At 42.4% G+C, this 24,681-nt stretch overlaps 2 protein-coding genes across 4 annotated transcripts in view; one reads left to right on the forward strand and one right to left on the reverse strand.

Moving 5' to 3' along the window:
* SEL1L3 (SEL1L family member 3) overlaps positions 1-2,322 on the forward strand; it is a 36,207-nt gene extending 33,885 nt beyond the window's left edge. Inside the window, exon 24 of the mRNA XM_060688876.2 lies at positions 1,893-2,322. Coding sequence (XP_060544859.2) covers positions 1,893-2,053 — 161 coding nt within the window. The 3' untranslated portion in view covers positions 2,054-2,322. The remainder of the gene's footprint in view (positions 1-1,892) is intronic.
* Positions 2,323-14,922: 12,600 nt separating this feature from the next.
* Positions 14,923-24,681, reverse strand: part of SLC34A2 (solute carrier family 34 member 2) — a 64,475-nt gene continuing 54,716 nt past the window's right edge. For all 3 annotated transcript variants that reach the window (XM_034426290.3, XM_060688880.2, XM_060688883.2), the window contains exons 8-13: positions 23,098-23,193; positions 21,078-21,198; positions 19,525-19,692; positions 18,584-18,700; positions 17,733-17,857; positions 14,923-16,124 (exon numbers count right to left, since the gene is read on the reverse strand). In XM_034426290.3, the coding sequence (XP_034282181.1) occupies positions 15,558-16,124; positions 17,733-17,857; positions 18,584-18,700; positions 19,525-19,692; positions 21,078-21,198; positions 23,098-23,193 (1,194 nt within the window). In that variant the 3' untranslated portion in view covers positions 14,923-15,557. The remainder of the gene's footprint in view (positions 16,125-17,732; positions 17,858-18,583; positions 18,701-19,524; positions 19,693-21,077; positions 21,199-23,097; positions 23,194-24,681) is intronic.

Here is a 24,681-nt window from a genome sequence, read left to right on the forward strand (position 1 = left end):
TGATTGGCCAGAAGGAAAAAAACTGTTTAAACTCTTGCCGCGGGGCTTCAAAAGGCCGCCCTACAGCTGATCAGTGTTAAAAGGCAGTGTGGTGGTAGACCAGTGCGCTCGAAAAACGAATGGGTAGACCAGCGCCTCCAAGAACAAATGGGTAGACCGGTGCCTCCAAAATAAATGGGTAGACCAGAACACTCCAAGAACAAATGAGTAGACCGGTACAGCTCTGCAAGCAGTTAAAAGCTTGGTAGACCAGTACCTCTGCTAAATCCTAAAGAATTGTCACATGACCATCAAACCACACCGACCCACAGAACCGGTAGTAAAAAATTTTAGAACCCACCCCTGGTTGGAATGAAAGAAGACTCTGGAAGTTGTGGGAGCTTCATCACTTGAGAATTTCAAGAGGGGATCGGACTGCCATTTGTCAGAAATGGTGTAGGCAGGGTCTCCTGCTTGGGCGGGAGTTGGGGGGGTGGGGTTGGACTAGATGACCTACAGGGTCCCTTCCAACTCTGTTAATCTGTAACAGCCCTGATTATTAAAAGTTCTCTGTTCATTGAAGACACGAGGATATCACCAACTGGTTTGAGCCTGTTTTGTTAAGGCACTCGCAGACTCAAGCATTCCATTAGGTTAAAAAATGAGGGAGATTAATAGTAGATCATTAACAAGGCCAGCTAATGGGTAGCGAGACGAGATAACTTGCTTTACAGGGTTTTTTTCCTCCCCCCCCCTCTTTGTCCTTTCACCTTTGGAGAGCACCTGAATCACCACGGGGTTGAGCTGATAACTTGACAGCCGTAAGGTTAAAGTTATCTCTTCTGAAGGAAGACGGAGATAATTCATTCCCGAGAGCTGTGAAATGTTAGCAGACCGGATCTTTAATTGCCCCCCGTTGCACATCTGAAATTTAACACGGTGCGTGATTCTGTGGTTGATCAAGTTGTGGTCAGGGAGGCTCGTAGAAGGACAGGATGGAAAATTCACAAACAAACAAAATGCCAATCCATCCATCCATCCATCCATCCATCCATCCATCAATCCATCAATCCATCAATCCATCAATCCATCAATCCATCCATCCATCCATCCAATCCAATCCAATCCAATCCAATCCAATCCAATCCATCCATCCATCCATCCATCCATCCATCCATCCATCCATCAGTCCATCCATCCATCCATCAATCCATCCATCAATCCATCAATCCATCCATTCATCCATTTGTCCATCCAATCCAATCCATCCATCAATCCATCCATCCCTCAATCCATCAGTCCATCTGTCCATCCATCCATCCATCCATCAATTCATACAATCCATCAATCCATCTATCCATCCATTCATCCATCCAATCCAATCCAATCCAATCCAATCCAATCCAGTCCAGTCCAATCCATCCAATCCATCCATCCATCCATCCATCCATCCATCCATCCATCCATCCATCCACAAACTTGATTTGTAAGACTTCATAAGGCAAAACAACCAGTTATGATTAAAGTTTACACTGGAAATCGATGTCAAGAGGAGCTCACTTTCTTTAAAGCTGATCTCACATTTCACAGCCTGCTCGGTTAGAACTTTAGAATAATTTTATTGTCACTTTGAATGTGCCCTGATCGGCATGTATTAAAACGAAATTTCGTGGCATACAGCTCTTTGACCCTCATAAATCTGAATCGGTTGCGAGGGATCCAACTTTTGATTATATAACCAGGGGGATGCTGTAACAGTTGTAAGTGTTAAAAACTTAAGTCCCGGAGTATCTTTTCGATGCCATCATAACTTTGAACGGTGAGTAAACGAATGTAAGTCAAGGACTTCCTCTACAGCTTTTCCGTCCACAATAAAGAATTCATTTCATTCCCGCTTTGGTTGTGTTGTGCAGCGGTCACTCATCCGGATAATTCAGCAGTGGCCGAAGGAGGACCTCTTCCTAGAGATGAAGAGCCAAATCAGAGGAGGTCAGCAGAACACGGAGCATCTCCTGGCCCAAATGGCTTTGAGGAGGATTCCGTAGACCCCCAACATTCTTGTTCAAGAAGCTGAAACGCACGGAAGAGTTGTCTTCAGAAGGGAAAACAAACTTCCTTTCCCAAAGAGGGTCGCAAAATAGTCCCCCTTTGTCTTTGGATTTATTTGGAGAGCCTGGTGAGGAAGCACGCGTGACTCTACAAGAAGTCAACAGCCTTCAAAATCAAGAGGAAGTAAAGTGGTGGGGATGAGTAAGAAGATGTTTTTTTGCAAGCCATTTTGAACGTGTTTCTAATTTACTTTACAGCGTGTGATTATTAAAAAGGATCTGCTGCCATGAGTTCAACCACTTTTGAATGAGACCGTTCTTCTAAGCCCCTCCCTTCCTTGCACCCTCAATTTGGGTGCATAGAGGACTTCCTTGTTTACATCTGTCTTCAGCTGGTGATCAAATAAAGACCCTAATTTGTTTTATATAATTTTTAAAAAGAAAAAGGCCCATGTGTCTATGGAGATTCTCAGTCATCCAAGTCATGGTTGTCCCAGAGGCGCTTTTTCAAGAGGCAACTGGAGTTTCTTGGGGTTTTTTTTGAAGATGTTTCACTTCTCATCCAAGAAACAATTTCTTCTTCTTCCTCTTCTTCCTCTTCTTCTTCTTCTTCTTCTTCTTCTTCTTCTTCTTCTTCTTCTTCTTCTTCTTCTTCTTCTTCTTCTTCTTCTTCTTCTCCTCCCTCTCCCTCTCCCTCTCCCTCTTCCTCTTCCTCCTCTTCTCTCTTCCTCTTCTTCTTCTCCTCCACCTCCTCCTTCTCTTTCTCCTCCTTCTCCTTCTCCTTCCCCTTCTTCTCCTCCCTTTTTCCTTCTTCTTCTTCTCCTTCTTCTCCTTCTTCTCCTTCTCCTTCTCCTTCTCCTTCTCCTTCTCCTTCTCCTTCTCCTTCTCCTTCTCCTTCTTCTTCTTCTTCTTCTTCTTCTTCTTCTTCTTCTTCTTCTTCTTCTTCTTCGTCTTCTCCTTCTCCTCCTTCTCCTTCTCCTTCTCCTTCTCCTTCTTCTTCTTCTTCTCCTTCTTCTTCTCCTTCTCCTCCTCCCTTCTTCCTTCACCTTCCTCCTCCTCCTCCTCCTCCTCCTCCTCCTCCTCCTCCTCCTCCTCCTCCTCCTCCTCCTCCTCCTCCTTCTCCTCCTCCTCCTCCTCCTCCTCCCATGGACAGCAAACACTCTGCTGACTAGGCTGGCTGTTTGCTGGCTGCCAGAGGAAGAAAAAAAAGCCTAGAAACAAGTGGATTGGGATTTCACTGAACTAGGGCTGCATAAAAATCTTGGTTTGCATAAGAAGAACCTGGCTAAAGAGAAATACACATAAAGGCCTACGAAAAGGAAAGAAAAAAAATATAATAATATATATAATAATAATAATTAAAAATACCAAGATTTTATTTTTCTAGAGTTTGATTAAAACATTGCTGCTCAGAAAGATGTTTGGCTGAAAATTATTTAAATGCAGTTCCTCTGGCTGCTTTATTACATGCGACCGATAACTTATTGATCTTATATAGTTATATGACTGTATTTTGCAAATTACCTTCCATTAGCTGAGCTGGAAGGGGTCAAAAGGAAATATGTCTATAAGAGATATGGCTTAATGAGGGAATTCATTAGAGTAAACTAGAAAGGAGTTCATAATCTTAAACCTGCCTGTTCTTATCATTCAGATGTTATGATGTCAAACTGTACTTATTATTTAACAATTATGATTACAAATAGAGTAGGTTTATAACCCTAATCTCCTGCCATAAACTATAATATTTAGTGAATATTAGAATCTCAGAAATTTAACAGGCTTTAATTACAGTCACGATGGTTGAAACATATAATTTTAGGGTAGCTTTCAAATCAGTATTAGATCATGGATTTCTTTCTTTCTTTCTTCCCCCCCCCCTGTAGTAAGTAAGTGTTTGTTAAACATCAACTCCTTGTTGTCATAAGGCAAAGAGATAGCAAAGCTGGGTTCTGTCTCAGTCTCTAGAGATTATGGTCGGCCTCAGAAATTTGTGCTCAGAGCTGGAATAAGAATGGAATGGGATGCAATAGAATACAGAGGAGAGGAGAGGAGAGAAGAGAAGAGAAGAGAAGAAGAGAGTAGAGTAGAGTAGAGTAGAGTAGAGTAGAATAGAATAGAATAGAATAGAATAGAATAGAATAGAATAGAATAGAATAGAATATTGGAATGAAGAATGGAATGGAATGGAATAAATAGAATAGAATACTAATAGGGAATAGAATAGAATAGAATAGAATAGAATAGAATAGAATAGAATAGAATAGAATAGAATAGAATAGAAAAAATGGAATGGAATGGAATGGAATAGAATAATATAATGAATATAATACAGTGAAATGGAATGGAATGAAATAGAATACAATAGAATATAGAATAGAATAGAATAGAATAGAATAGAATAGAATAGAATAGAATAGAATAGAATAGAATAGAATAGAATATTGGAATGAAGAATGGAATGGAATGGAATGGAATACAATAGAATATAGAAGAGAAGAGAAGAGAAGAGGAGAATATTGGAATGAAGAATAGAATGGAATGGAATGGAATAGAATAGAATTAGAATAGAATAGAATAGAATAGAATAGAATAGAATAGAATAGAATAGAATAGAATAGAATAGAATAGAATAAATATCAGAATAGAGACTAGAATAGAAATATAATGAATAGAATACAGTGGAATGGAATAGAATGCAATAGAATATAGAGTAGAGTAGAGTAGAGTAGAGTAGAGTAGAGTAGAGTAGAGTAGAGTAGAGTAGAATAGAATAGAATAGAATAGAATAAATATCAGAATATAGAATAGAATAGAATTAATTGGAATGGAATGGAATAATGAAGAAGAGAAGAAAAGAGAACAGAACAGAATATAGATTAGGATTAAGTCGTAGACTAGACTAGAGAATAGAGAATAGGGAGAAAAAGAATAGAATAGAATAGAATAGAATAGAATAGAATAGAATAGAATAGAATAGAATAGAATAGAATAGAATAGAATAGAATTCTTTAAGTGTGATTGGATACACAAGGAATTGGTCTTTGGTGCAGAAACTCTCAGCAAAATGCTAGATCATAGATCATAAATCATCGTTACAAATCTTAATCCTAAAATACAAACAACAAGTGATAAACCATAAGATACCAATCGGAAAAGATAGTAGGAAAGATGAGAAGAGAAATGAGAAGATGAGAAGATAAGAAGGATAACAGCCATACAGTCTACTACATGGGTAAATACTCACACTTTTCCAAAATATATTGATTACTCTGAGCTCGAAACTCCTACAGGCGAAATCATCATTAATCATCTTCAAAGATAAAGTGGAACTTGATGTCGATGGCCGCAGCCATGACATTTTTTTGGCAATGATATAGATGTGGTTTGTCATTGCTTTCTGGGAATTTTTTTTTTCAACTTTCCAAACTAGCAGAAGCTCAGGATTATCTAGGACAGTGATGGCTAATCTTTTTTTCCTCGGGTGCCAAAAATGTGTGCACATGCGCTATCGTGCGTGCGTGCTCACACCCATAATACAATGCCCCCTCATGCACGCCCGGCCCCCCTGCACAAGTGCGCGCAACCCCTATGCTCCCTCACCCCCTCACGCATGCGGGCGCGACCCCCCCAAGCCGCCTTTTGGGCCTAGCAGGCCTCCCTGAAGCCTCCGGAGGTGGGAAATGGCCCATTTCCAGACTTCTAGTAAGCCCATTTTTTGCCCTCCAGAGGCTCTGGAGGCTCCAGAGGCTCTGGAGGTTTTCCTGGAGCCTCCAGGAGGGTGAAAACGGCCTCCCCCAGCCCTCCGGAGGCCCTCCGGAGGCCAGAAACGGGCCGTTTCCGGACTTCCGGTAGGCCTGTTTTTCACCCTCCCAGAGCCTCCATGCGAGCCCTGTACTTACATGGCATCCAAAACGTGCTGCATGGAGACTCCTGGGAGGGGAAGGAAGGCATGGGCATGTGCGCACGTCTCCCGCATACACGGTAGAAACCCCAAAATTAGCTGGCAGGCGGGAGGTGTGTGCGCATGTGCGGTGGAGCTGACCTAGGGCGACGGCTCATGTGCCCGCAGAAATGTTGTAAAATAGGTTTTTCATTTGTCCAACTGCATCACTCCTAGAATGTGCCGGTGTCAGAAGATAAACGTGTTAACTGGTCTTGTGTTAATCAGGTATAAAATAATTCCATATTAAGGTAAGGAAACTATAGCTAACTTCCTACTGTCTCGACCCAGCTTTCCAAACACGACAAGCCCTCGGTAGTTGAAGCAATAATTCCTCTATTAGGCATGCCAGCAGCCATGGCAAAAAGTTTCTCTTTCATCTCAGGCTAACAAGTCTGTCCGGCAGGGAGATGAATAGTTGCTTGCCACATCTATTCATCTCCTCCCCCTGCCTTTTATTCCCCAGAGCTAGGGTGGGGCTTCGCTAGCAGCAGTGGCTCTTCCATCCCGAGGACTGGCCCATAGAGTTCCACTACTCTCCTCTCCTCTGCTTTCTGTGCATCTATGCATCAGGCACTGGACCCAGCTGTTCCTCCTCTTCCTCATCAGCCACCTCCAGACCTGGGGGCTGTTGACTCTCCATCTGAGGGATGATGGACGGCCCAGGCTCCGCTTCTGTCTCTCTCTCTCTCTCTCTGCCAGCTCCATTCCCTCTTGCCCCTCCGAGCTCTCAGGTTCCCTTGATGCTGACCCCGACTCCCACACTGATTCGGCTGCTGGAGGGGCTGGCGGCCAACAGGCCACCTATGTTTAAGATGGTTGGCCATAGTCATAATTAAAAACGACTAAGACATCCATGGTTACATTTGTTTAGATCAAAGAAGAATCCCAACGATCACAATAGCCCAGCAAACTTGGGCTATTTTTTTTAAACATGGTTTCTATTACTCTTTCCACATTACATCTGCCATATTATGATCCAGTATTATTATTATTCACCAGGAACATATTCAAAACTAACTCTCCCTTTTAAATTTTTAAATCGTTTAATTTGTTTTATAAATTGGGTGTTTTACATTTGTTTTTCGGCCAAAATATTTAATAATTTTAATGGACTTTTAATGTTTGTATTATCTGTATTTTGTCTTGGCTGTTCACTGCCCTGAGTCCTCCGGGAGTAGGGCGGTATAGAAATTTGATAGATAAATAAATAAATAAATAAATAAATAAATAAATAAATAAATAAATAAATCACGGTTATGTAACTTCTGACCCTTGAGGGCATGTTTACGCTCATGTGAAACGGTGTGATCTTATTTTATTTGCAGAAATCGCCGTAATAACCAGGTGCTTGGGTATGGAAGGCCACCGCGACAGCTGTAATGACGTCAAATTGTAGATACTAGATTCGGAAAACACGGTGTCAACAGTTTCTTGATTGGAAAGGAGTAATAAAACGTAGCTAGGAAGATAAATACACAAGACCTATGTAGTTTAAATACTTTTTTTTAAAAAAACATGACTACTAGACAGTGAGAAGCCCAGAGCCAGCTGATGAAAAGGGTTTTTATAATAAGCTTAGATATGCAATAGTGGCGAATATCTGTAGCTTGGGGTATAGGATGTAGGTGAAGGTTCATTCTTGATGTTTGTGGGTTGGTTTCCGAACATTTTGTTACCTGGCTGGGTAACATCAGTAGAATTAGGGGATGTGGGTGTCGGTGTTCTTCTGTTCTTAAGAGGTTCATGTGGTCAGTAGGTCTTGTGATGGGGAGGTCACGTCAGGTGGGGGTCATGTCAGGTGAGAGTCTTGTGATGGGTCAGGTATGGGTTACATCAGGTGAGGGCCTTGTGATGGGTCAGGTGTGAGTCACATCAAGTCAGGGTCTTGTGATGGAACTTGTGATGGGTCAGGTATGGGTCACTGTCAGATGATGGGTCTTGATGGGTCATGTTAGCTGAGAATCTGAATAGAATAGAACCCTGACATAAAATAGGGTAGGGTAGGGTAGGGTAGGGTAGGGCAGGGCAGGGCAGGGCAGAGCAGAGCAGAGCAGAGCAGAGCAGAGCAGAGCAGAGCAGAATAATATTGGAAAATAGAATAGAATAGAATAATGAAGAGTAGAGTAGAGTAGAGTAGAGTAGAGTAGAATAGAATAGAATAGAATAGAATAGAATAGAATAGAATAGAATAGAATAGAATAGAATAGAATAGAATAATGAAGAGTAGAGTAGAATAGAGTAGAGTAGAATAGAGTAGAGTAGAGTAGAATAGAATAGAATAGAATAGAATAGAATAGAATAGAATAGAATAGAATAGAATAGAATAGAATAGAATATTGGAATAAAGAGTAGAGTAGAGAAGAGTAGAGTAGAGTAGAGTAGAGAATAGAATAGAATAGAATAGAATAGAATAGAATAGAATAGAATAGAATAGAATAGAATAGAATAGAATAGAATAGAAATAGTAACAGAATTGGAAGGGACCTTGGAGGTCTTCTAGTCCAACCACCTGCTTAGGCAGGAAATCCTATATCATTTCAGACAAACGGTTGTCCAGTCTCTTCTTAAAAACTTCCAGTGTTGGAGCATTCACAACTTCTGGAGTCAAGTTGTTCCACTGATGAATTGCTCTAAGTTTCAGGAAATTTCTCCTTAGTTCCAGGTTGCTTCTCTCCTTGATTAGTTTCCCTCCATTGCTATCTTGCGATAGGTCTTGTGATAGGACAGGTGTGGGCTGCGTCAAGTGAGGGTCTTATGATGGGTCATGATGGATCAGAAGGTGTGGGTCATGTCAAGTGAGGGTGGCCTCTATACTTGGAGTCCTGGATGCTAATATTTCAGATAGTAAGGTTTAGATGGCTGAACTCCATAATATCCTCTATATTTAGAAAACTGGAAAAAAAGGACTGGTACAAACTCCATTCCTGTAGTTCAAATATTGGGTTTTTTTTCAGAATCCAATCTGGGTCGGTCACCGGGACAAGAGCTTTATTCTTCCGAGCTTTCAGACTCCTGCTGGAGCCCAGCCTCAGGGAACTTCTCTCTAGTGGCTACTTTGGGCTGTTCTGTGCATGATATTTATGTGAGGCCTGGCTGTCTGAGGCTTTTTGGTTATTGATTGGGGTGTTGATAGGCAGACAGAAGACAGACAGAACAACAGAGTTGTTACGGACTACGGACCCCAAAGAACGCAGCACACACAAAATCCGTACAAACCTTAGTTTACTAAATTAAATCAGTCTTTTTCAAATAAAACTTTCTTAACAGCCTACAAGAATCCAAAGAATAAATAATCGTAATCTTACTATGGTTGGCAGAAAGCCCAGAAGCAATTTGCAGGAAACTGATAAGAGAACTAAGTTCGGGACGCGAAGGAGAGTGAACGAAGTTGTTCCCTGCAAATTGTTTCAGTCGGTGTTCCTCCTTAAATAGGCTAAGGGAGTGGCCAATTAGCCCCAAGCCTTACTCTCGAGGAGACCTCCTCCTGAGGAGCCACTCCTGCCTTTTGGCAGCTCTGTGCGCCCGTGCATCGAGAAGAGGCTCCTCCTCTTCATCCTCCTCATTTAAGGGAGCTTCTGGAGGTTCTGAAGGCCCTGGCTGAATCCCCGCCTCTGACACCACATTTTCTCCAGCCTCCTCACTGTCTGACGCGAGTGCCAGCTGCATAGGCTGCTGGCGCAGCACCACACCAGCCTCCTCGCTGTCGGAATCAGCTACTAGCTGCACAGGCTGCAACACATCCTGCTAATATTTTAAAGTGAGCTGCACAGGTGGCCTCTAAGGTAATCGAGAAAGAATTGGCTACTGGGACATACAGGAAGATCCAGTTGGGTGTAGTAGTGAAGGCTTCAGGCTGAAAACCATTTGGCCCATGAATTCTAGTCCCACTTTATGTACAAAACAAGCTAAGTGACCCTGGGCCAGATACAGGGAGTCCTCAACTTTACAACAGTTCATTTAGTGACCATTCAAAGTTACGGCACTGAAAAAAAAAAGGAACTTGTGAGCATTTTTCACACTTACGACCGTTGCAGCATTCCCATAGTCACGTGATCAAAACCCAGGCGCTCAGCAGCTGGTTCGTATGGCAGCGTTCCCGGGATCAGGTGATCCCTGCTTCTGACAAGCAAAGTCCACAGGGGCAGCCAGATTCACTTAACAACCGTGTCACTAACTTAACCGCAATGATTGACTGAATGACTGTGGCAAGAAAGGTCACTAAAAAGGGCGAAACTCACTTGACAAATGTTTCATTTAGCAACATTTGGGGTCAATTGTGGTCGTAATTCAAGGACTACCTGTTTCCTCCCCACCCTTGTCTTGTCCAGGAGTTGAAAGCCCCCTGATTGATTGATTGATTGATTGATTGATTGATTGATTGAATGAATGAATGAATGAACAATGAATGAGTAGCAATCTAAGTAGTGGAAAATAAATGTATGTACATGTATGTATGGCTATAAATGAAACGCACAGATAATGATATAAAATAATACTTCATTATTATATCTGAAGGGTTTTATAAAAATAGAGTTTCTGCGTTTATGGTCTTTTAAAAATCTTTTAATGTTCCATTTTCGATATTGCATTCAATATCCTGTCGTTCTTTTCCAATGAGTTAAAAACTATGCTGAATTACAATATCATTCCGTTTTACATTATTGGTCATTCGTAGTTTTATCCACAATTTAAGGAAGAACCTTTGTTACAAAAACAAACAAATGCCAAAGGGACTAAGATGTAAAAATATATATATATAGCTCAATATTTTAATGTATCATAGAAATGGTAAAGCTTGACAGAGAGTTTTTTTTTTTTTTGCTTTTTCAACAAATCCTATTAAACCAAGCAATATTCCCACTCATTTTCTAAAATAGGACAACCCAAAGCTATTTTAAACACCACAACACTGTAAAATACACAATACATAATTCAAATTTCACAAGCAGGGATCCTTAGAGAACATATGCAAAACTGTACACTAAAAAAAAAACAACAACCAACATTATAAATAATAATGGGAAATGCTTAAAAAGAGATGAGGTTACCATAATCCGATGTTTTCAGAGGGGACTCTGGAGGACACCTAGATTTCCCTGAATCTGGAAACTTGCCTATTGTCTTCTACTGCAGCTACTTTCATATCCCAGCAAGCAAACTTCAAGAGAGCACCAGGTTGGAGAAAGGAAATGCATTCCTTTCATTTTTGCATTCATGATTGGACAGGAGAGACGGGGAAATTACGTGTGAAACGGATGTTGACGAACAGTTGAACTTGTGGGTCCTTTCATCATTTTTTCCCCTCTTTTCTACTGTTAGTATGTACAAGATGGTTACGTTGAGGCTGATGGAGAGACGTTACAAGAGATGGAAGCCATCTTCCCATCTGAGCTACAACTTTAGAAAGCAGGAAGGACCATGGTTGAAGCAAGTTGTCTTGCTCTGAACATCTGATCAAAAAGCCTTCAAGACTATCTCCAGATTCAAATTTCACCCACCGACCAAAACCTACTTCCATATCTGATGACCCTAATGAGACTTGGGTAAACAATCTGCTCCTGTTTGGGGTTAAAGCTGACTATGTTCATTGGATGGTTGTAAAACAAGTCATACAATCAACTAAAGACATTAAACTAAACATTTGGAATTGTATCATGGCAAACTTCAACAGCTAGTTGCATCCCCAGTTCCTATCACATGTCTTTCAGAGTGGGCAGCTCTATAAAATCAATATAATTCTATAATTATGAAGCAGGAGATGCCACAGGAGTGTTGTAATGCTTCAACTTTGAAGATCATCGACAGAGTCACTGGTGGGATGGCCACCATCAACGTAATGTTCTAGGAAATTGGTGGCGATGGTAGCAATTATGGGACTTGACTTCGTTTCCCCATCTTCCCTGTTCAAAACAACTCTTTTGTTTCCCTGCTGATTCAATTTTCCAACTTCCTTCCACCTTAGGAAGGAAAAGTTGGTTTCCAATCACCAGATTAAGTTACGAAGACATAAAACCAGGTTCTTGGTTACGTTTATGTTCTATCAGTACTAGGTATATTTCTCTACATAGGGATTGTAAAACACAACCATTATCCATCCAGTAACAAACGATAGAATTAAGGGAATTAATGAATCAATTTAATTGATAAGTTGATTCATCTCTCTAATAAAACACCGCTGAAGAGCTAAAATATTGGTTCATAAAGCCGAGACATGTAATATTTGATTATGCATAAACGTTAAGTGTATTCTCTCTTTTCTAATCCTAATCTTGTCCAGTTTACTCCCCTTCTTATGCTTCTGCCCGGTTCCACATAAAATAATATTAAATCAGCCCCAAAACATTTTCTGCTTCTCAACTTTGGTGAACGTGGCTGCTAGTTCTTCAACCGTCAGTTGACTTCAGCTGCTGTAATCCTTAATCCACCCGCCATGTTGGCCCTTGAAAATCCAATTTCATTTTGCTTGGAAAGCCTTCCCACTTCCCACGATTCCACCAAAGGGAACAAGAGGTAGACTGAGTTACAGCATCAGAATCGGTCAACCAGAAAGCAAGAGATCCATACAAAGGCATTTTTCTATTCTTCTGAGAAGTTTTTCAGAAGACCGAAAGTCTACGGAATTGAGTGTCAGTATTCTGTTTAACAAATATGAACGACCACCCCCCCCCCACTGCTAATATTAATGATTGAGCGTGAAGAAATTATTTTGCTCCCCAAACAAGCAACATTATCATAAGAAAGATAGAGTAAAAGTTCCCATCAAAAACAGGTGGGACTTGATTTCAAAGTTGTAGCAGCCGCCATTTTGATTCTTCAGGCTCTTCCTCCCCTCGCCCTACACCCCTGGTTTTATAAGTGCTTTATTTTGGTTGTGTCATTCTGTTTCTGCCAGGTGCCGATTATTATTAATACCGTAGAAACTTCACGCCTATGATATTGCATCGAAATGAATCCATTTCTGCATAACGTTGATGAAATGGTGACAGTTTGTTCTCCGGATTGCCAAATGTTTCGTTGAAGTGTCTTGTTTCAGTTCTTCTCCGCTTTTATTGATCTCACCTGGTGACCTTCACATGGCGTGACCAGCTAGTCACACGAACCACCAACCACATGAGATCAATAAAAGCGGAGAAGAACCGAGATACTTCAACCAAAGTCCCATTGAGGAGGTCACCTCGTCCGGAGATAAAACGTTTGGAAGCAAAACAACAAGTCCAGAGAACAAACCACCCAAATATCTACAAATAGTTTCTATCCTTTCTAAGTTGGTTAGATCTTCAGCTTTCTTAAATTCACTTCGATCCCTGGCAGGTCCAAGCATTTGTAAGAAAGTGGCCTCTTTCCAGTACAAATACACACCCAAACTGTTTTTCAATTCAAAGTTATTTCCAGTGAATCACAGGGAATTTACTTCTGAGTAAACCTGCATGAAATTGGGGTGCAGGATCACTTCCTCTGCTTTCCAAGAAATGCACATTTAAGCACTTTTAAATTTCAATGATATCAGTAGCAATAAATGGAAGTTTCTCCACTGTAACTTATCAGAGATTTTTTTTTTTTTTTAAAGCTGAATTTGCCTTGTATTTTTCTTGCAAATATTAAGGTCATGATACAGACTTCCAGCCTGCATTGCTACCTAAGCCGACCCCTTTCAAGTCTCAATGACTCTGACAAAAGAGATCCAAGTATGTGCATTTTGCCTGGATCGCCAAGTAAATAAATTTTCTATCTACATCTAGATAAAATTCTTAATAGTAGCACATTCCAAGAAATGTAGATAGTTTTGCAATAAATGGCATCATGAGGAAAATGATGGATACATTATCAGCTGTTGGAAAATCAGCCCACGAGGCAATAAACAGAACGATAATAACTGGATGCAAGGGACATTAAGCTGTAATAGAGCATAGCACGTCTCAAGATATGAATTTGTTCTCTTTTTGATCTTGGTGACATAATATGTGACCTTGAAGCAAAATGCTAATTTTCTTTTCCAGCAGCACGAGCGTACAATCATCTCAGGATCCAAGGTTTCATCCTGGTTGACTGAAATGGCTTCTCAGTGGCATGAAACGAAAACGGTGGGGAGTTATTTCCACATGCCACCCAAAGTTACGAATCGCAACTTCTTCTGTATGAATTCGTTCCGAATATCCGAAGAGCCTCTTAGTGAAAAGAGCTTCTCCAAATATGGGGCGCGAACCTTATCTACAAATGGCTCTCTTTGATCTGAAGGCTGGTTGGTATAATGCTACATGTCAACAAACTATTGTTTAGAGTGGAATCGGACAACGCACCGTGGCCCACGCACCGTGGCCAATTCGCCACAGTTCTCGCCACGGGACGATTTGAAAAGTTCAATTTAATCATTTAAAATAATTTAATTTTTGTCGTTCGCATTTCATTTTGTCCTTCCTTAGATGTCTTTTCTGTAATGACTCCATTCCACCATTTCTTTGATATTCGTGTAACTCTTGTCCCATGGCAAGTTGGCCAGGGCAAGTTGTCCTAGATCCATTTACAGAGCGGTGAACATATTCAGACCCCCTCACACCCGACAACAGAGGTAAAAAGGTTGTGTGTAAGAGCAGTAAGCTTCCTCTCACCCAGCTTTGGGACGTTCCATGAGTTAATACTTCTGGAACACAAGGTTATATTTTAGGGCAATTCACTTCTTTTAAAAAAAAACACATTATTTACATAATTTAATCTTGTCAGGAGGAGAAAACCTTGCGAATGCCCCGCCCACCCCAGTACCTTTTTCTTCCTCGCTATCTTGTGTCTACAAATCAAAAATGGTGTCCCTACATATCCTACGGAGATACAGCAGCTCAATTCTTCAACAATTGTTCTCTCAATTCAGCCTTCAAACAATTTAGGTCCAAAAAAGACAAGTGCTTTAGAAAAGTCATACATTGCACAAACCACAGAACCTACAGTACTAAAATATATGGAGAGATAATTTCTTTAACGCACACCTTAACCGGCACTTCTTGAAGGTTTTTAGAAGATTCGTTTGGTTGAACAGATCTGCCTGGTACACACTATATTACATTATGTTACAATGGCATAGGTCTGGACTCTCCAAAACATCGGATTGAGGGGATACAGTTTTAAAGTTCTTGCTGAAAACCTGATCCAGCTAGTGATATATTATATGATATAGCCTATGACCAGTTGTCCTACTTGTGGGTCTACAGATGCTGAAGAACATGGAGTAGATTGGACTTCTACAGGACTGCAAATGAGAGAGTCTTAGCAGTGATGGGCAGAAGGACTGTTGGCCCATAGATCTCTAAAAAAAACCAAGTGGAGTACTTGTCCAGAGGCCTTCCTTAGTCTGGAGACAAGTACAGGACTTCACTTGAGCAGATGTGAGGTAAGGCCTTGACCTTACGGATGATTTGAATGCACGTCTTGAGATTTAGACACAATTTAAGGGTTCCTGACAACGGTTGTTACCCATCCCTGGTTCAATCTTCTCACTGAGTGCAAGTCACTGGCCCACGTTCCCCGTTTTTCCCCTCTAGACAGGCCCCTCAAGCGTTCCATCCTTGGAGCTCCATTCTCAACTTCCCCCTCTGCTACAACGCTGTGGTGCTCAAGTCCGCTTTCTCTGCTTTCGTGCCTTTGGAAAGACAGTTCTCTTCATCGGCCAGCGATACGGGGTTCTCGTGAACTTCCATCGTTTTCGTGTGCTTGGCTTCTTCGCTCGGGGTGGCCTCCTTGTTTCGACAACGTTTGCAGCAGCAGCAACAATATCTGCCACAGGCGACGCCTGCGGCGGTTATGACTTCGTCCCAGGGCCGCAAAGAATGCATCCATCGAGGAAGGAAATCCCAACTTCGGAGCTTCTCCGGGAGCAAATGTGGCTTCTTCTTCTGCAGGAGGTGGACGGTGAGCACCAGGATCAAGGCCATGAAGACGGGGACAGCCACGGCCACCAGGTAGGGCCAACCGGCCACCGAAAGGCCGAACACGGCCAAAGGGATCAAGAAGAAGCAGGAGAGGAGGTAGAAAATGGCGAACCATCGGTACTTGGCGGTGATGTTCCCCAGAGCTTTGGACAAGCGAATGGGGATACGCATAAAAGGAAATGGGTACCAAAGGATGATCCCCGAGATATTGAAAAAGAAATGGCACAAAGCGATCTGGAAAGAAAACAGAGTTCAAAGGAGACGTCAGAAGAATATCAAGACAGCGCATTGCATGTACATACTATGCAATTTATCACGCTTGGACACCATTTTTTTCGTTGGATCTTCAGGCCTGCCACATTTACTACTGTGGGAAATTGGGAGAGGAGATTGTATGGAGCCAGAGTGATATATAGTCATAATAACATTCAGGGGTGGGCTTCAAAATTTTTAGCAAGGGTTCTCTGCTCTGTTGCTGGATGGGCATGGCCTAGTCAGCCTCCTGCACCATGGTGGGAGTGGTTCCCTTCCCTGGGCTCTGGAGGCTTTTCTTGAGCCTTCGGGAGGGCAAAAACGGCCTCCCCAGGCTCCGGAGGCCCTCTGGAGGCTGGAAACGGGTGTTTCTTCCAATCCTAATCCGCTTACTCCCACTTACTACAAGCTGCGTTTTTGAGTTGGTAGCTAAAGTAGAAACACCAAGAGTTTCTGCTTCTTTCCTGAATCAGCAGTTTAAACCCTTTGGTTTGAAGGAACAAACTAAGGATGGCCTTTTTAGACCTTAAAGCAAATGGTCATGGCTGAAGACAAAGTAAAAACTTGAGAGATAGGAATTGTAATTGTACCCTGTTTCCCCGAAAATAAGACACCCCCTGTTAATAAGCCCAATCGGGCTTTTGAGCACATGCGCTAAAATAAGCCCTCCCCAAATATATTTAAAAATCAGGTAAGACGGCAAGAGGATCCCCATCTTATTTATTTATTTATTTATCAAATTTCTATACCCCCCTACTCCCGGAGGACTCAGGGCAGTGAACAGCCGAGATAAAAATACAGATAATACAAACATTAAAAGTCCCTTAAAATTATTAAATATTTTGGTCGAGACACAGATTAAAACACCCAATTTATAAAACAAATCAAACGATTTAAAAAATTTAAAAGAGGGGAGTTAGACCAGGCCAGCCTGCTGAAATAAAAAAGTTTTGAGAGCACGACGAAACGTGTGCAGATCCGGGATCCTCCGTATCTCTGGGGGGAGCTCGTTCCAGATGGTAGGTGCCCCCACAGAGAAGGGTCTCCCCCTGGTCCGGGATCCTCCGTATCTCTGGGGGGAGCTCGTTCCAGATGGTAGGTGCCCCCACAGAGAAGGCTCTCCCCCTGGTCCAGGATCCTCCGTATCTCTAGGGGGAGCTCGTTCCAGATGGTAGGTGCCCCCACAGAGAAGGGTCTCCCCCTGGTCCGGGATCCTCCGTATCTCTGGGGGGAGCTCGTTCCAGATGGTAGGTGCCCCCACAGAGAAGGCTCTCCCCCTGGGGGCCGCCAGTCGACACTGTTTGGCCGACGGCACCCGGAGGAGCCCCTCTCTATGGGAGCGTACTGGTCGGTGAGAGGCTATTGGTAGCAGAAGGCGGTCTCGTAAATACCCTGGTCCGATGCCATGGAGCGCTCTAAAGGTGGTGCTCCACGCGCCCCAAAATAATAAGACCTCCCTGAAAATAAGGCCAAGCGCATATTTCGGGGTTGAAAAAAATATAAGACAGGGTCTTATTTTCGGGGAAACACGGTAGTTGAATTATATGTTCTTTCAACAGAAGAGGCTTTCGAATATCAAAAAGTGCTCACCTGTAAGGAATATTTCAGTCGGTTCCCAGGGCTGGCCATTGCAGCTAGAATAGCTGTTGTTGTTGTCCCAATATTCGATCCCAAGGTCAGTGGGTAGGCCCGTTCTATGCTTATAACCCCAATTCCTGAGGGGAAGAAAACGGGAGGAATTGCATCGTTTGATTGTAATTTTAGATAATGCCCTAGAGTTCAAAACGTTTCATCCATTGAGCGAGTGGCTTTCCCAGAGTCCACAATTCTAAATCACAGTAGGATGCTTGCTGTCAAATGTGGGGAAATCCAGGCAGTTCAAATAAATATAAAGGTTTATTTGCAAGCTTAAGCGCTCTAAAAGAATCTGAACTACTAACAGTCGAAGCAAATCGATGATAGAGAGGAGCTGTGGTGGCACAGTGGTTAGAGTGCAGTATTGCAGGCAAACTCAGTTCAAGGTTGACTCAGCCTTAGTGCACTTGTTAAGGTAGTAACCCGGTTATTAAGTGAATCTGGTTCCTCCATTGACTTGACTTGTCAGAAGGCCACAAAAGGGGACTACGAGACACTGCAACCGTCATAAATATGAGTCAGCGGTCAAGCACCCAAATGTAGATCATGTGACCATGGAAATGCTGCAATGGTCATAAGTGTGAATAATGGTCGTACGTCCCTTTTTTTCAGTGCCGCTGTAGCTTCGAACGGTCACTAAATGAAGCGCTGAAGGTCAAGGACGATTGTATAAAATATAGAAGCTATCCTGTTGCAAATCAACCCAGCAAATGAAAGATAAGAGAGATTCTACTTTGTGTAAATGCACACACAAAACATAATAACAAAAAGCCCTTTATGCTACAAACATTTCATGAAGCTCTTACCAACAAGAGGAGTGATAGCAGAGGTGAAGACTGAGCTGCTTTGAACAATGAAGGTCATCCCGGCTCCTACCAGCATAGCCAGATAACCAGTTACCCAAGAAAACGGAAACGGAAAATCTGGAAAACAGAGAAATAAAAGATGCTAGATTTATGCAGCAGGTTCTTTCTACCTAATCCATTGTCTTCAATATTTATAACAGAATAACAGAGTTGGAAGGTCTACTGTACTCTACTCTACTCTGAACTTCATTCTCTCCTCTACTCTACTTTAGTCTACTCAACTCTACTCTACTCTACTCTACTCTACTCTACTCTACTCTACTCTACTCTACTCTACTCTACTCTACTCTACTCTACTTTATTCTATTCCATTCCATTCCATTCCATTCTGAACTTCATTCTACTCTTTTCTACTCTACTCTACTCTACTCAACTCAACTCAACTCAACTCTATTCTATCCTATTCCGTTCCATTCCATTCCATTCCATTCCATTCCATTCTGAACTTCACTCTACTCTACTCTACTCTACTCTACTCTACTCTACCCTACCCTACCCTACCCTACCCTACCCTACCCTACTCTACTCTACTCTATTATGAACTTCATTCTACTCTACTCTATTATGAACTTCATTCTATTCTACTCTACTGTATTCCAAAAAAATACTTTTGACCTAATAACTGCTAGGAAGAAGCCACTTTTTAATTATCTTTTTAAAAACTATTTTTGCACTTTTTGTTTTTTTACAATTTTGGTTCAACCTTTGTTTCATTTCTGGCACGTTTTTTTGCTTTTCTCCCTGGCTTATTCTTTTTCTCCCTTCCTTTCTTTATATTCCCTTGCTTTTTTTTCCTCTCTTTTTGTTGAAAACAAAATTAATGGGGAAAAAAATTAGATGCCGAAAATAAAGAAAAAAAAAAACCCAGACGAAATACTTACCAGTATTGAGTGTTTTCTTGATGACATTTGCGACTTGTCCTTTCAGGACCGAGTTCAGCAGTTTAACAATCAATACCAAGCAAGTGCAAAGGACCAGTAAAGAGAATGCGAGCAGGATGAGACCAATGGCCAGATCCTGGAGCTGAGATCCTACAAAAATGTGCTTGCCTGTGGAATGAGAAGAGACAAGTCAACAAATGCTAAGCAACTTATATCCCGTTGGGGCCGAAATGTGACCACATAACATCGTCAGACAAGGAGAAAACAGCTGCAATTCCTGTTCTCTTTCTCTATGTTGGAGAACAGTGTATGGAACTGCACAGTGGTGGCATTCAGCCGGTTTAGGCCGGTTCGGGTGAATCGATAAATTGCTGGCTGGCCCCGCCCCTCCCCGTCCCTTCCAGGAGTCCCCACGTGCCCTGTTTTTGCTCCCAGGAGGCTTCAGGGAGGCCTCCTAGGCCCCAAACAGGGCACGAGGACAGGACGTTCCCCCCCCTGCAGCACATTTTTGCTCCCAGGGGGGTGCAGGAGGCCAAGTGCCACCTGTCACACCCCCTGATCATGCCCACCCTGGCCACGCCCACCCAGCCGGTCATTAGGGCATTAGGTCATTAGTTGCCTTAAACAGGAGATCTTTCATAGTGGTATTTCTGGCTCAATTTATATCTCCTAAAAGGAACCTGCTACTTGTGGTTACAAATGGTGGATGTTTAGGATCTGCTCCTACTTCGGGAGGTTCTTTGGCCACCATCCAAAGACGCGAGTGATCCGGTTGACCTTCTAACAGGATGGCTGCCACCTTCTTCTTAATTCCAGCAATGAAGTGTCTTGGATTATATAAACCCCCTCTCCAACCTGACATTTTCCTAGCGTCATATCTGGTCATCCCTTGTTTTGACAACGGATCTTATACAGTGGTGAAATCTAAAATTTGTTACTAAATTTCTGTGGGTTCTGTGGGTTCTGTGGGCGTGGCTTGGTGGGTGGGTGGGGGTAATGTGACTGAGTAGGCGTGGCCAATTTTTTTTAAACTTTTAAAACCATTTTTTCTACAACCTCTTCGGCGTTAAAAAAAATGCTTTCAAAAGGTTCTGACGATCCCAGTTGAGTTGCCTGATCGGCAGAGGCTTTTGATGATCAGGCAACTCAGCTTGGATCGTCAGAGACATTTAAAAGAAAAAAAAGCCTCTACCGATCAGGAAACTCAGCTGGGATCATCAGAGGCTTTTAAAAGCATTTTTTAAAAAATGCTTTTAAAAGCCTTTGACGATCCCAGCTGAGCCGTGCGATCATCAGAGGCTATTTTTTTTAAAAGCATTTTTTCGGCTGAAGAAGTTATAGAAAAAATGCTTTTAAAAGTAAAAAAAAAAAGCCTCTGATGATTGTGTGGCTCAGCTGTGCATGGGGCGTGGGGGGGGGCAGGAATTTTTGCTACTGCTTCTCTCCGAACCACCCGCCTCCATCGCTACCGGATCGAGCGATCCGGTCCGAACCAGGAGCATTTCACCCTTGATCTTATATCTTCAGAGAAATAAGGCCACCCCCTTCCTTACATTTTTCGAGATACTGTGTATCCGAAACGTTTTTGACGGTCCAGGTCATATTTCCACCGGTCCAGCAAAGATCTGGAGACGTGCAGTTTTCAGATGCTGGGACGGTCATATTCCGTTCAACCTAGGCATTGACATAAAATCGTTCGATGAAACTCAGTCTATTCATGTTATGCTGATTTAGGCTCTTTTATTATTATTCGAAACCGAACATGACAGCCAAAAAGAATTCACCTCAGCAGTGGAAATTATGGAATTATGGACTCTTCCATGTTGGCCCTTTTTCTACCTCCCAACCTCACCCCATCACCGTAAAATGTTAATTCAAAGAATAAGAGGCTGGAAAGGCCTTTGCAGGTCTTCAAACACAATTGCCTGCCAGTGGTGAAATCCAAATTTTTTAAATTACTGGTTCTGTGGGCGTGGCTTGGTAGGTGTGGTGTAGCTTGGTGGGCATGGCTTGGTGGGTGTGGCACAGGAAGGATACTGCAAAATCTCCATTCCCTCCCTACTCCAGGGGAAGGATACTGCAAAATCTCCATTCCCTCCCCACTCCAGGGGAAGGATACTGCAAAATCTCCATTCCAACCCCACTCCAAGGGAAGGATATTGCAAAATTTCCATTCCCTCCCCTCTTCAGGAGAAGGATATTGCAAATTTCCATTCCCTCCCCATTCCAGGGGAAGGATATTGCAAAATCTCCATTCCCTCCCCACTCCAGGGGAAGGATATTGCAAAATTTCCATTCCCTCCCCTCTTCAGGAGAAGGATATTGCAAATTTCCATTCTCTCCCCATTCCAGGGGAAGGATATTGCAAAATCTCCATTCCCTCCCCACTCCAGGGGAAGGATATTGCAAAATCTCCATTCCCTCCCCACTCCAGGGGAAGGATATTGCAAAACCACCAAACTCAGAGAGCACCAAGGACCCCACAAGCCTCCTCCTCCTCCTCCTGGCTTCTCTACTCTTTGAATTTTTATAATATTCAGCATTCTTCAGGCTGGATATATTTATGCGTATATTCAGATTCTAGGAGATCAAAGGTCAGTACAGGTAGTCCTCGACTTACAACCACAATCGAGCCCAACATTTCTGCTGTTAAGCGAGACATTTGTTAAGTGAGTTTTTGCCCCATTTTACCGCCTGCCTTGTCTCTGTTGTTAAGTGAGTCCCTGCAATTAGTAACCCGGTTGTTAAGCGACTCTGTCTTCCTCACGGACTTCATTTGTTAGAAGGTTGCAAAAGGGGATCACGTGACCCCATGGTCAACACAGCGACCATCATAAATCTGAACCAGCTGGCAAGCCTCTGAATTTTGATCACGTGACCATGGGGAAATGCTGCAAAGGTCATAACTGTGAAAAATCGGCATATGTTTTTTTCAGTACTGTTGTAACTTTGAACCGTCACTAAATGAACTGTTGTAAATCAAGGACTACCTGTATGATATTCAATTTATATAAAGGTAAAGGTTCCCCTCACAAACATATGTGCTAGTCGTTCCTGATTCTAGGGGGCGGTGCTCCTCTCCGTTTCAAAGCCGAACGCTGTCCGAAGACGTCTCCGTGGTCATGCAGCCGGCATGACTCAACGCCAAAGGTGCACGGAACGCTGTTCCCTTCCCACCAAAGGTGGTCCCTATTTTTCTACTTGCATTTTTTACCTGCTTTCGAACTGCTAGGTTGGCAGAAGCTGGGACAAGTCACGGGAGCTCACTCGGGATTTGAACCGCTGAACTGCCGACCTTTCGATCGACAATCTCAGCGTCTTAGCCACTAAGACTCTGCATCCCTTTACTTATTTATATTATAAACTCTAGTTATATGCCCTTTCCAAAAACAATAGAAACAATCCCAGGCTGGATTTTCTAGAGGAATGAATACCCAGAACATTATCACACATTATCACCGTTACGGTTTCGTTCACTGATTAATAGTTATCAGAGAGAAAGAGAAAAGTGACTAATTCAGCGATATGCCAGGTTCTTATCTGCATCAAATGACCCCTTAACTCAACACTCACCAGGCTCGTTTTCGTTTTGCACCAAACTTTCACCAGCGTTTTGTTTTTTGCCGATTCATCACCTGTAGCGATTGCACTGATGACCGATTTATCGAGCTGTTAATCAGAGGGAAGCAAAAAAAATAAAAATGGAAATACCATTTATTGGATCAATTGAAGAACGCACATTACATCAGATTCATTTTCTCCTGCCTTGCCTTTTCCAAAAAGGCCAGCCAATGGTTTGAAAAAGTTAACACGACCTCAAAATAAAATACAACTTATTTGCAAAAAGGATCTCGGCAACGATCGGGCTGGGCAGTGTAGTGGCAGGCTGGTGGGCCAGCGCATATGTGCATAAACACACAACTCGACTGCAAGATGAACCCCACGTGCATGAGTGTGCGCGCCGGCCCACCGCTTGCGTGGCCCAGTTGCAAAGAGGCCACGGCCCGGGAGATTGGGGACTCCTGCTCTATCGTGACCAAGAAATGTTTTTGTTGTTTGTTTCCCGTTTATTCTGATCTTCAGGACAAGCTTGGAAGATTCGAATAGACTAATGATACGAAACACGCATTGTGGTATTTCAATAGAAGAAGCTGCTCTTGTGTTGTTGTTTTTTTTGGTGTGTTGTTGTATTAATTTGGCTTCTCTGGGTGCCCAGAACAGAATGAAATGTATCCTGTACAAAAATACATACTACGGGCTTCCAGATAGAATATACACCAGAATTGTTTCTTCTAGGAATAATGAAAAAGAAATATGAAAAAACAAAAACATATATTATTCTACGTATGACAACGGCGGCAAGATTGGCATTTGCGCAATGTTGGAGAAGTTCAAACATACCCTCCGAAGATTTAATAATTAGGAAGATATTAGATTGCGCCGAGATGGATAAAATGATATTGGAACTGAAAGAACTGATGGATTCGGACTTTTACATAATATGGGAGAAATGGATTGGACTGAAGATAGAAAAAAAAAGGGAAATAACAGTTAGTAGATTCTGTAAAATGATATAGAGTATAGGAGTGTGATGATATGTAAATGGCGACAGTCATGCACAAGAGTTGAATAAGAATTGTTTAATTGTTAAAATCCATTTAAAAAAAAAAAGAAATGTATGCTAGACAAAAAAACCTCAAAAAAACCAGGATTGCCAGCACAGAACAAGGATAATAACGTTAGATTAAATCAGGGGTCGGCAACCTTAAACGCTCAAAGAGCCACAAAGGTCCTAACCGGAAACCCCCCATTGAATTATGGAGCCGACCGGAAGTCCAGTTCCCCCACCATAGAGTCTCCTCCTAGCGTGGCATCCTTTTTCCTCTGCCGACCAGAAGTCCAGTTCCCCCATCATAGAATCTCCTCCTAGAGTGGCATCCTTTTTCCTCTACCTGTCCTAACCAAAAGTCCTATCAATTGTGGAGCCGACAGGGACAGGGAGCCACAGCAGAGGGATAAAAGAGCCACATGCGGCTCCAGAGCCACAGGTTGCTGACTCTTGGATTAAATCAACAGAAGCAGCATTAGAATCGCATAATTCTTCCAACCTTTCAAAGGAGAAGGAAGAATATGATTCCAGGAAGATTTTTCTTTTCC

Source organism: Pantherophis guttatus, chromosome 8 (genome assembly GCF_059756535.1).
Source record: "Pantherophis guttatus breed Tessera chromosome 8, ASM5975653v1, whole genome shotgun sequence".
Taxonomy (NCBI): Eukaryota; Metazoa; Chordata; class Lepidosauria; order Squamata; family Colubridae; genus Pantherophis; species Pantherophis guttatus.